This window comes from Anabrus simplex, chromosome 8, assembly GCF_040414725.1.
Source record: "Anabrus simplex isolate iqAnaSimp1 chromosome 8, ASM4041472v1, whole genome shotgun sequence".
NCBI lineage: Eukaryota > Metazoa > Arthropoda > Insecta > Orthoptera > Tettigoniidae > Anabrus > Anabrus simplex.
The window spans coordinates 231,745,145-231,758,447 of NC_090272.1; the positions used below are offsets into that span (position 1 = coordinate 231,745,145).

Consider the following 13,303-nt stretch of genomic DNA (forward strand, 5'->3'; position numbering starts at 1 on the left):
ATAACAAGTACATGCCAAGGAATATGTGGAACTGTTGTGGAAGGCGGCATCGGACCAATAATGTTTCTGAAGGTTGGAACCAAAGAATAAACAGTTTAATTTCGAAAGCGCACCCGAATGTATATTCGCTTATCAAGACTCTTCGAGATGACGCAGAGTACTACGGTCACTAATTTGATAGGATTGTTTTGAATATCGATGGGAAGAGAAGAAAGAAATCAGCAGTGAAGATCGATGAGAGGATTTCAAAGGTCTTGAAGTTGATGACAAACTAAGGTCATTCCTAGTCTGTGTTGCTTACGCTCAGAAACTGCACTGAAACTACCCTGGAATATTACAGGATTTGTAAATCATGTAAATATATAAATAATCTGAATCATAATTAATAAAGAAAAACGTGACAATGGAATATCACTGGATAATCATGCAAATACTGTATGTTGAATCAGCACTTAAAAATTAAAAACTTGACGAACTTGCATAAAGTGAAAGAAAATATATATGGGGAACGCAAAGAAACTACCTCCCCGTGGTGTTCCCTGGAAACGGCGCTAAGTCGGCTAAATGTCTCTTACAATGTATAAAATTAACCAGAAAAACAAACCCCACGGCACAACAGCCCATGAAGGGCCTTGGTCTACCAAGTGACCGCTGCTCAGCCCGAAGGCCTGTAGATTACGAGGTGACGTGTGGTCAGCACGACGAATCCTCACGGTAGTTGTTCTTGGCTCTCTAGACTAGCGCCGCTATCTCGCCATCAGATAGCTCCTCAATTCTAATCTAATCACCTTGAACCAGCACTCAGATTCAGGTAAAAATCCCTGACCTGGCCGGGAATCGAACCCGGGGCTTCCGGGTAAGAGGCAGGCACGCTATTCCTACACCATGGGGCCGGCATTTATAAAATTAACAGTTACTTTTAAATTCCATCTAAATTCACTGCCGTGATGATTTTTTATGACATGTCATGTCTAAATTGGTTCTAAATAGACATTGCTGACTCGTATAGAAATCCTTATCATAGTTCCCACGTTGTAGAAATGCTAATTAAAGAGCAAGTGGCCGTGCGGTTAGGGTCGCGCAGCTGTGAGCTTGCATTCAGTAGATAGTGGGTTTGAACCCCACTGTTGGCAGCCCTGAAGATGATTTTCCGTGGTTTCCCATTTTCACACCAGGCAAATGCTGGGGCTGTACCTTAATGAAGGCCACGGCCGCTACCTTCCCAATCCCCCACCCTTCTGTCGCCGAAAACCTTCCATGTGTTAGTGCGACGTTAAACAAATAGCAAAAACAAAAAAAGAAATGCTAATTTATTTGTCATTTTTTGCTATTTTCTATTGTTAGGTCATTTTATAAAGTTGTAAGTCATTATGTAGTCGTTTTATGGAACTTATTAACCGGCTCCAAGGCTAAATGGTTAGCGTGCTGGCCAATGGTCACAGGCGTCCCGGGTTCGAATCCCGGCAGGGTCGGGAAGTTTAACCATAATGGGTTATGGGTTCATTCCGCTGGCACGGGGGCTGGGTGTACGACCCGCAGGTCACCTACGGGAGTCAAATCAAAAAGACCTGCACCTGGCGAGCCGAAGACTATTTTGTAATTTTTGAGTCATTTTCTTACATGTTAAAGCATTTACGCATGTGGTATTGGATTTCCAGGAAGGCCAGTATTTATGTGCATCTTCGTCAATGTACCTATCTAATTAGATTAGGTATCCAAAATTTATGTCAGTATGACCATCCTACTTCTGGCTCATCAGGTGAGGTGAAAGTGTTCCAACCCCGATGTATTTGCTCACCTTCAAATACCACCGGACTGAGCCAGCATCGAACCTGCCAAGCTGGGGATCCCACTGTGACTGGGAAATCGTCCAGGGAGAAGAATGAAAAACTTAATAAAGTAATTTTGATTTCACTGGAAAATGATGAAGTGCAAATCTTTCACGAATGATGTGGATTACATGATGGGCTCCTGCGTATATAAGAAGTAAAAATATACAAATATTGTATATCACGAAGAATTAACGGTCTGTAACAGGCCTCTTTGCAATCCACGCTTTGATGGCAGGAATTGCGTACACCTTGTCGGCGACAGCTTGGAGGTGCGGATATTTCCCAACCACATTGTCCTCCGCATAGAAGTTGATAGTTTCGTGTAAGCCAGCGAAGTGAACATCTGCCCAGGTGAGCTGCAAACAAAAGAATAAAACACACACATTAAAAGTGCACATGAGCGGTTAAATTTACCCAACTAGCAATATGGACATATCGAAACCGACAATAAAATTTCGCTGAGAGGATATGGGGGCCATAAGAAGCAATGTACAATAATTTAGGAGCCGTTTCGAGCTGTAAGGTTCTGAAATAAACACAAAAACAGCTGGACGTGAACAGCCCTGGTGACCAGCTGAGGCGAGCATATTACCTTAAGCTGGCAGTTAACACATGTTCCTTTGAGAGAGCAGTCATGAATCTGGCTAATTTAGAAGAGTTTGTGCGAAAAAGGATTCTCTTCTTCCCGTGAAATAACTTCGGAAGAAAGGGAGATGAGTCGACATGTGATAGAACTAATTGAAAATGAAATGCTGTGTGGTTTCCGGAAAGGCCTGGTGCAGGTCTTTTGATGTGACTCCCGTAGGCGACCTGCGTGCCGCCATGAGGATGAAATGATTATGAAGACGAACCAGGGGAATAAACCAATTATGGTTAAAATTACCAAGCCTGCCGGTAATCGAACGCGAGATCCCTGTGACCAAAGGCCAGCACGCTAGCCATTTAGCCACGGAGCCGGAAGCGGTGCAGCTCTTTTCAGGCACAGGGGGTGAGCTGCATGTACATACCAGCCCACCTGCCATCCTTGAATTTCTGGTAGTACCGGGAATCGAACCCGGGCACCCGAGGACGGCAGCTAATAACACTAACCGTTACCCTACGGAGGCGGACAATTGAAAATCATCCCATTGGTTCCAGCGTTGTCTGGGAGTCAAGACTGGAGATAAATAGTGATATCGAAAGTGACAGTCGAAGCAGCAACACCTCATCTCCACACCAGTGCCAGGTACGAGAAGTGTTACGGGGGCCTCGAGTCTGATTCATGTCAATCGAGTGAAGCGACGTCGCAGTTACCTGACATACTACCAGTTACAGTCCACAGAAGAAAATGAAACACACCGTAGAGGATAGCTATATATTTGTGGTTCGCAAAATTTGCATGCTGAACCACTACGACAACATTCATGTAGAAGAACCATTTAGAATCTATGTCAGTAAGTCCCGTTGAACACAATAAATTGATGTACAAAAATCACTATTTTCGCTTTGCAGAAACAAGGAGGTTGAAGCGGAATGTTTGCGAAGAAGACCTGCAACTGTGCACCATGGAGAGATGAAGAGAGATCTCAATAGGGCAAAGTAATTTCAGCGCATCTACTGGTTGGTTGAGATGTTTCAGAAAAATAGTACCGAATGAAAAGTAGAAGAATCATGAAATTAGTACCCCGTACATATCTGAAAGAAGATAAAGTCGCCAAGAATTGCGAAGGAGCAGCTATAGAGTGATTTTTGGATCACACACCTTCTTCATTATACAATACAGATCAAAGTGGTTTCGAACTAAAAGCGAAAAGGACTCAATCAGTTAGTGCATTTACCCATTCGTACACATTTATGCCTACTGTTCGTATGACCGGTACACTTTTCCCGAAATTATTAATTGTACCACAGGAGACAACTGGAACTTCTGGTTCGAGAGTTTTGAAAGAAATGCTTCTTTCCGAAATTTTAATTACAACAGCCACAAAATTAGTGAAAATTTGGATAAAAGATCTAAAGTATTGGTTTAAAGAAGGTTTCTTCCCAATCGCAGAAGACAGGTGTTTGCTACTGCTAGATTCCCAGACTACTGATAGTAATAAATGCTGCCTTGAAGATATTCCCCCTCGCAAAAGTATACTGTAGAACGATGTTCTCCAGATGCCTCCCTGCACTACAGGGAAAATACAGCTGGTGAATGAGTTTTTCACCGTTTAACAGAAAGGCCTATTATACCATCTTGTGAAGACTTCCGGTGTTATGTTTATCGGAGAAACAGTATACTGTATTTAAAATGCAATCCTTCAATAATTTTCAATTTTCTTCCCCATGGTTCAAGGATATGATAAAAAAATCATGGTTCGCAACCAATTACACAACGGAGATATCTTCAAACAAGTAAGGTAAGCTGTGAAGAACAACGTGGCGTTAAAGTGCATATTCGTTGTGCATGGTGCCAGAAATAGTTGAGTTTTTATCATGCGATTAACACACCACATTTAGATTTCATATTCACTCCCTAACATTAAAGTGACCTTGGCGCGCTGTGACCTCCCAATTCGTTCTATCTCTCTGCAGAACAACTCCAACTCCACTCCGCTGTGCGCCACACCAGCAAGATATAAGGGTTGTCCAGTAGCTGCATTTTTAGTACGGAATTTGCAAGATTTCGACAACTTCCAGTTCGAAATGGCAGTTAAATTTTTGTAGGCTACATAGCCATGTTATGGTTTCCTCATCCTCTCAGGGAAAATGCATCATCAGTTTCTATATGACCTTATCGATAGTTCCCTTCTAAGGACTTAAGTTATTAATGGAGAACAAATTATTCACCAGAAGATTCAAAATCATTACCCATTTACATTACATATATAATTGATTATAATTGTTGTATTATACCACTACATAAAATTTTAAGAAAAGGAACATTAAGCCGGACGGTTATATCAGAAGACTAGACAACGGACTATGATTTGGAACACTGAACATTACGACATTAACGAACAAAGTGGACGAAATTGTGGATGTGATGGAGGAAAGGAAAAGGGATATATTATGTTTGGCTGTGATAAGATGGAGAGGAGAAAGTATTAAGGACTTAGAAATAGTTTCTGGCAGTACTGATGTGGAAAGGAAAAAGGAAGGGATAGTGGAGTAGGAGTAGTACTGAGAAAGGGACTGAAAGTGGAACGTAAGGGAATAAGTGACCGAATTATGAAAATAAAATTATTTGTAAAAGGAATGATCATGGAAGTTCTTCAAGTGTATGGCCCTCGGGTAGGCTGCACTCAGCAAGAGAAGAAAGATTTTGAGGAATTAATTGCAGAAAAAGCTAAATGGCCAGCACATTTTAGTCGCGGGAAATTTAAATGCCCAAGTAGGTATGGACAGGAGGGTATACGAGAATGTGCTGGGTCAAGAAGGTTGTGGAAAGAGGAATAATTAAGGAAGGTTATTGCTGGAGTTTTGCAAGAGGAGTGGGTTGATGGTAGGAAACTCATAGTTTAAGAAGGAGGGCCACAAGTAAACATGGTATTACAGGGATTGGTCACCGAAATCAGTTGTGGAATATTTGTTCTGAGATGAAGAGGAACATCACAGATGTGAAGACAATACGATCAGTGGCCTTAGAATATGGCCATCGGCTATTGGAAATGAATCTCCGAATACCGAAAGAAAGAAAAAGTACAGAAGCCCAGGAAAGGAAATGGAAACTCAAAGAGAAAGAAACCAAGAAAGAGTATCAAGAACTAATAAGGAAGAAATTACCAACAGACGAACCAAGGACAGGAGAGGAGGAAAGGGAAAGATCCAAAACTGCATTAGTAAAAGCTTTGGAAACAACATGTGGAAGGACATGCGAAAGGAAGAAATTGAATAAGACATCATTGTGGAATTACAGAGTGAAGGATGCAGCAGGGAAGAAAAAACAAGACCTTTCGGGTGTGGTTCAAAGAAAGAACACGGGAAGCTAAAAAAGCGGTTACAGAGGAGAGGAGGAAGTGGATGGAGAACTGGACACAGATGATGGAGGAAGATAGGAAAAGCAGTCGGAAAGTATTGTATGGAATTGTCAGAAATAAAAGGAAGTGCAGGCAGACTGAAGTGGACAGAATGGAGGATAAAAGCGGTAACCTAGTGGAGAAAAAGGAGGAAATTAAACTAATCTGGAAGGAATATTTTGATGACCCACTGAATGTGGTTGGATTAAGTGAAGTAGATTATATTGAAGAAATTGATGACAGGTGTGATGATAAAATGGAGGAGTTAATCTGGGCAAAAGTGGAGGAAGCTGTGAATAACATGAAACTGGGAAAAGCACCAGGAGCGGATGCGTTAAGTGTGGAGACGATAAGAGCTGCAGGGGAAGTGGGTATACATTGGCTATACAGGATGATGCGGGTAGTGTGGAATGAGAAAAAAAGTACCAGGAGATTGGAAGAAGGGTGTGATAGAACCCACTTTTAAGAAAGGAGACAGAAGAAAATGTCAAAACTACCGTGGTATAACCATGATGTCTCACTGTGCCAAGATATATGAAAAAGTACTAGGAAAGCGAATAAGAAAGGCAGTGGTAAATGAATTCTGAGAAGAATAGTATGGTTTTGGACAAGAAAGGTCAACTATTGACCTGATATTGACAGTGAGGGAGCTACGACACTATGAGTACGGGGAAGAATTTGTGATGGCATTCATGAACATAGAAAAGGGAGTGTCCGTAGAAACAAGGTATGGGGAGCCATGACAGTAAAAGTAGTAAATGATAATAATAATTTCGTGTGGTTATTTTTAGCCGAGTGCAGCCCTTGTAAGGAAGACCCTCCGATGAGGGTGGACGGCATCTGCCATGTGTACGTAACTGCGTGTTGTTGTGGTGGAGGATAGTGTTATGTGTGATGTGTGAGTTGCAGGGATGTTGGGGGCAGTACAAACACCCACCCCCCGGCGCCACTGGAGTTAACCAATGAAGTTTAAAATCCCCGACCCAGCAGGGAATCGAACCCGGGACCCTCTGAACCGAAGGCCAGTACGCTGACCATTCAGCCAACGAGTCGGACAAAGCAGTAATTGAACAGATAGTGACGTGGGTGAGAAATATGTATGACGGAAGAGAAAGCTGTGTCAAAGTCGGAAGTGAAAGAACTGGATGGTTTAAGTTAATAAATGATATAAAGCAAGGAAGTGCCCTCTCACCTCTACTATTTATAGTGGTGATGGATGATATAATATAGAAGTAGCACAGAGTATTGGGGAGAGAAGAATGAAAGCAGTGTTGATTGCAGATGATCTTCTAATATGGGGAAACAGTGAGAGTGGCGTGCAGGAAGAGTTAAACTTATGGGAGGAATGGAATGAAGTTCTCAGCACAAAAGAGTGACGTCCTGGTCACAAAACGAAACAAGAACTGAACGTACAATGCTATGGCATTAGTAGGGGAGTAGTTGAAAAGAGCTGAAAACTTCAAAAAGCTGGGAAATGTAATTGTAGAAAAGGCAGGAAATAGGATGGAAATAAATGAAAGAGGAAGGTGTGCAAATGGATTCTTTAAGTGTGTGGGAGGATGATGCGGAGATGTAAAGGAATTATCTAAAATAATTATTTTGTGTCGATTTTGACGTTTGGGTCAGAAACACGGGTGATGGGGAGGGATAAGAGTAGAATACAACCAGTGGAATTGAAGTTTCAGAGGTGTCGAGGAGGTTTAACAAGAATGGACAGAGTAAGAAATGAGAGAGTTCGGGAAATGGTAAATGAGGTACTCGTGCAGGAAAAGATAGAAAAATCAAGGATGCAGTGGTATGGACATGTTAAGAGAATGGGAGAAGAGATGATACCAAGAAATATGTTATAAATGGGTTGAAGGGAAGGAGACCTCGAGGAAGACCGATGCACAGCTGGCTGAAAGGTGTAAAGAAGAGCATCGAGGCAAGAAGAGAGAACTAGACGACAGTGAGAGAAGAGAAGTGGTGGATGGAGAGGCTTATGTTCCAAGCAGACCCAGCCTGTGGTTGGAAACTGCTCATGATGATGATGTCCACTACATGGTTCAGTATGGATGTGAAGGAAACTAGAGCTCTCTTCAATTAGTCTTTACAAACATGAGACAGCAAATGAAGTAATGTACTGGGTCAGTGTAGCAATGAATAGAAGAGATTCAAGCTGTATACCGTGTGGTGGGAAACAACGTGAACTGGTACATATATATGTAAGGAGACGATCTTGACGGTGATAAGTTAGTTATTGGGAAGAGTGATTTGAGAGTAACTGTTAAGTGAGTTGTTGGAAGAGAGTTGCTGGGTAGTAAACTGACAGCATCTCGTGTGCCTCTTTGTGGATACGTTACCTTCTACGTTCATATACAGAGTTCACGATGTTTTCCACCACCCTGTGTACGGACTCGGTTCAGTATGACTGAACCTCTCATATATTGAATTAAAAAAGGAAAATATCAATACAATAAAAAACGTACCTTGCCACCTACAAAATATCCTCCATTTTCCTTGACTCTAGCATCAAGTTTGCTGAGGTATTGTGGCACTGTCTCCTTTACAGCAATCTCCTTTTTCTTCTGCTTGATTGCCTCATCCACCTCGTAGTAATATTCTCCCACGCCTGGAAGAGAGAATCAACACTGCTGTTATCTGTAATGCCTCAGAGTGCATGAAGAGTGATACAATACTTAGTAAACAATCTCATGTCACAAAATACAGGATTATACTTAAGCTCCCCAGGGTATCGTGAGTACATAGATATGCCCTTGATATTTTCACTTGGGTGAAAACAGCCTACTTCTATCCTCAACTAGTTCCTTCTCCTACTGCTTTTGTCTTTCCACGTAATTCCGTAGCTTTTAACAGGGAATCTCGACAAGACCTTTTGAATGTGGTTAATGAATCACTGTCCCTGACACGGAACAACAAGTAAGTCTCAAACAGGTCACATTAAATATGTAAACTCAGCGAGGGCTTACAGTTTTGAAAAGAGAAGTGAAAGTAAATTTAGAGGAAGTATGCTGAGATATGTTGGTTAGTACTTTGTGTATTAAAACAAGTATGTAATATTTACATCTTTTATCGGGTTTTAGGCAGTTCAATTATTGATAGTAAGGCATTGTATGCACATCATCACTAGAGTTAACAATGAATCTACGACAACAGTTCAAAACACACTGCAGTTTCATCCTATATATTATATATTTCGTATGGCATGAGGATACAATGTTAAAATTTGTTTATTAACAAATATGTACAATTACACGAAAAACAATTTCATCTATACACACAGAAAAAGTACGTAATAAACAAACTATATTTATATATTTGAGCTCATCAATATCTATATTGCTGCTAAAGATGAACGTCCAGTTTTGTTAGCCAACTCACAGCTTCATCACTAGCCTCGTGGATATCCTTTATTGTCCCACTGAATCTTCGGAGTGGGCACTCTGTGACGATATGTTGAACGGTCTGAGGCACGTCAGAGCAGTCGCAATAAGCATCGCTGGTAATCTTCCACTTGTGTTTCCAGAAGTTGCATCTGCCATGTTGAGTTATGATCCGATTAAATGATGACCAGATTTTTCTGGGTAAGTTGAAACCAGAAGGTTGCACAACTGGATCCGAAATTAGACCTAATCTGTCAAGGTTTGAAGCTGTCCACCCATCGCGCCAGGCAGTGTTAGTATGAAATTCATCATGGGCTAGCCTCTTTCCTAGTAACCAAGAAGGGTTCCTAGATTTCAGCCTGAGATCTTCACGTAGGCAGTCTTGATGTTTTGGTAGAAGAGGATTGTCACAGCAATTAACCCATTCTTTCTTCAGTGCCATTTGTCTTCGGAGATGAGGAGGTGGAATATTTGAAAGAACTGGTAACCAATCCAAAGGTGTGGATTGGATGGTTCCTGATATAGCCCTCATTGTATCGTTTAACTGAGTGTCTATCTTCTCTGTATGGGCACTGTTGAGCCATACTGGGCAGCAGTATTCGGCCACTGGGTATACTAACGCAAGTGCTGTAGTTCGGAGGGTGGATGCAGATGGGCCCCAGCTTGTTCCTGTGAGTTTGTGCAGGATGTTATTGCGGGTTTTGATCTTGGCAGATGTTTTGCGTACATGTTCGCTGTAAGTCAAAGATCGATCCAAGGTAACGCCTAGATATTTTGGATGAGGATTGAACTTCAGTATATGACCTCTGAATTGAACCTGAGGGACATAATTGGCTTGTCTGTTGCTCAAATGAAAGCAGCTGACCTCTGTTTTTGTTATGTTTGGTTTCAGTCGCCAGGTTTTAAAATAATTACTAATTCTGCAGAGATCTTTAGTGAGTGTAGTTTCTGCTCCAGCAAAATCACCAGACTGGGCTGCCAAACAGATGTCGTCAGCGTATATAAACTTCTTAGCATTAGTTGAAAGTAGATCTGCTGTATATACGTTGAAGAGCAATGGGGCCAGTACCGATCCCTGTGGTAATCCGTCACTCAGTTCGTAAGTTTTACTTATGTTGCCATGTAGGTGTACTTCAATCATTCTATTAGCCAACATATTATTCAGCAGGGTGGCAAGCGTCTTACAAGGGATTAACTTCAGGAATTTGAGGATCATTCCTTTTCGCCAGACTGTGTCATAAGCTGATGACAGATCTACGAACACTGCTACGGTCTTCTTTCGATCTTGAAATCCCCTCTCAATATGGGTGGTTAGGGCTAACATCTGGTCGGTACAGCTGCGGCTTGGTCTGAAGCCAGCTGGTTCAAGTGGTATGTGCTCTAGGATTTTGGCTGAGATTCTATTGTATATTACTCTCTCCAGTAGTTTGTAGCAGACACTTAAAAGGGCTATGGGTCTGTAATCTTCTGCACTGTCTCCACTTTTCCATGGTTTAAGGATTGCTACTATTTTTGTTCTTTTGAGTATTGATGGTAGTTGTCCAACATGTAAGATATTGCTGTAAAATTTGGCAAGCCATTCGGTTGTTCGGGGGCCACAATGTATAAGGAATTCTGGGTATATTCCATCCAATCCTATGTTCCTCAGTTGCATTCTCTAAGGTGGAATACGTTTACTGTGTCTCACGCGTAGGAACTTCCGAGAGCCGACAATGATTGCTTGTGTTTTCGATGGATTTGTGCGAATTTTGTTTCATCGTACGTATTCAGTTATTTGTTTCAAGTCAGCATTTACGCTTTGCTCACCATGTGATAATTCGTTTATTCTGGAGTACCTATACCGTGTGATTCAGCCGCCCTTTCCAAAGTAGTTTTATGCAACCCTTAATATTAATTCCGTCCTGAAAACATCTGCCCTGCCGGTATGGTAAGACAACACAACCGGATATCTTGGTATGTACCACCTCAGCATGACAAGACGCCGTAATATTATACTCGCATTAAACACTGGAAGGCAAGCGTGTGCCTCCTAGATCATATGAACCTGACAAACCGGCTAAACTCGAAATTGCTATTGTGACCGCAGTAAACCTAATGCATGCTATAAGATACACACTATGCCGTATGGAACGGTAGCGTAAGTGCTATAAACGAGGCGGATGGGACTTACGTGTGGGGTTGGAGGTTGGAGTCCGGAACGAGGTTTCCATAATTCTTAAATAATTTGCTTTATATGTACCGCGTGTAATGTAAGATCAATTCCCGATTTCATGCAATTTGTGTGTGAATGAATGTGTTTGTGGCCTTAGGAAGGGCCGATTAGTTAACAGGCTGGACACATACGGACCGGTATTAATAGGAACACTACTGTCCTGACAATGTTTTATCGCAGCAAATGCTCGATGTCATGACCATTTTTGTCTTTGCACATTTGGGCCCGGTGTTCTATAGATAGGCTTGCGCGCTGAAGCATTCTAGGTGTAATTGCTCTGCAGGCGTTCGTGATGACTTGCCGGAGCTGGTCGGGATTTTCCGGCGCTTGAGTGTAAACGACGTTCTTCAAATGCCCCTACAAGAAGAAGTCTGACGGCGTTAAATCCGGTGCTCTGGCGGGCCCAGAAACAGGGCCTTCTCGTCCTATCAATTTCCCTGTAAGTTGCTCGTTCAGATGATTGCGAACGGCCAAAGTCGAATGTGCTGAGCTCCATCCTGTTGCAACCACATCGTCAAACGATCGTTCAAGGGCACATCCTCCAGCAACAGTGGGAGGTCCTGACGCAGAAAGTGCAGGTAGTGTGAGCCAGTCCAATGGCCCTCAAAGAAATAATGTCCAATCAGGTGATCAGCGAACATTCCACACCAAACATTCACTCCCCGTCGTACTTGATGGGCCGCCCGTCTCAGCCAGTGAGGATTGTCCGGACTCCAATAGTGCATGTTCTGGCGATTGACGTTCCCATTATTGTGGAAGCTCGATTCGTCCGAGAACAAGATGTCCGATACGAATGCTGCATTACTGTCCTGCCTACCGAATAGCCAACGACAGAACTCTATTCGAGCTTCGAAATTCCGCCCATGGAGCTCTTCGTGTAGCTCAAGATGGTATGGTGAAATGTATGTTCCTGCTCTATTCGCCAGACGGACGTCTGGCTCGTGTTTACCTGTTGTGCTAACTGCCTTTTACTAATGTGTGGACTATTACGAGCTGCCTCCGTAACGAACTCTTCTGTTTCACCCGATGTAACGGGCCTATCGCAGACTTTTGGCTTCTTGTAAAACACGTCTGTTGTCCTTAGGCGTCTTCCAACACGGCGGAATAATTCTAATGTTGAAGACGGCACACACAGGTACAGAGTCCACGAGCCGGACGAATTAACAAATTAGGGTTAAAATCCCCGAGCCGGCCGGTAATCGAGCCCGGGACTCTTCCTTCCAAAGACCAGCATGCGAAATATTTGGCCATAGAGTCGGATAATAATATACTGTCAACCAGACAAAAGACGTCCGGCAAAGGAATACTTCATTTTACACCTGCACAATCTGTTCATCCCATCTCAAAGCAGTGTCATCTTCTGGACGAACAAATTTTGTGTGTTTCAGTGGACATAGGAAGAACAATAGGCAGATCGGCTTTATGAAAGATAAGTTCTCTCAGGAACAACATGTTATTTTAGTACCAAATACTTCATCTTACCCATTACAAGATCAACGATGGTATCAACAACAGAATCAATCTCCAAGTCCTCCAAATCGTCTTTCCCAGCAAGGCCGACTAGTTTTGCCACGTAACGAGTAATAGCAGCTCCTTGAGTGATTCGTTTTCCATCAATGTCAATATAGGGAAGCAATCCATAAGGTGTAGCTGTGGAGAGAAAAAGTTTTTAAGTGACAGGCTTTATTTTGGAGACATGGTTACAAGAATCTCACAGAATATAATATACAAGTCTAGAGAAGCCATAGATTAGTACCTTACATTAACAGGAAATCAAACAATTAAATAAACTTTAAAAAGAAGAGAATCGCGAGCTTCTCATTCCGTGGTTAAATATCGTCAACTGTCAGTCATTGCAATAATAGGCTTTCTACTGGCTGGACGTAAAGTCAGGGT

At 42.3% G+C, this 13,303-nt stretch overlaps 1 protein-coding gene across 1 annotated transcript in view; it reads right to left on the reverse strand.

Annotated features, from left to right (window-relative positions):
• Window positions 1-1,895: 1,895 nt before the first annotated feature.
• Window positions 1,896-13,303, reverse strand: part of LOC136878740 (glutathione S-transferase-like) — a 35,952-nt gene continuing 24,544 nt past the window's right edge. Inside the window, exons 2-4 of the mRNA XM_067152197.2 lie at window positions 12,890-13,057; window positions 8,281-8,423; window positions 1,896-2,188 (exon numbers count right to left, since the gene is read on the reverse strand). Of these exons, the coding sequence (XP_067008298.2) occupies window positions 2,021-2,188; window positions 8,281-8,423; window positions 12,890-13,057 (479 nt within the window). The 3' untranslated portion in view covers window positions 1,896-2,020. The remainder of the gene's footprint in view (window positions 2,189-8,280; window positions 8,424-12,889; window positions 13,058-13,303) is intronic.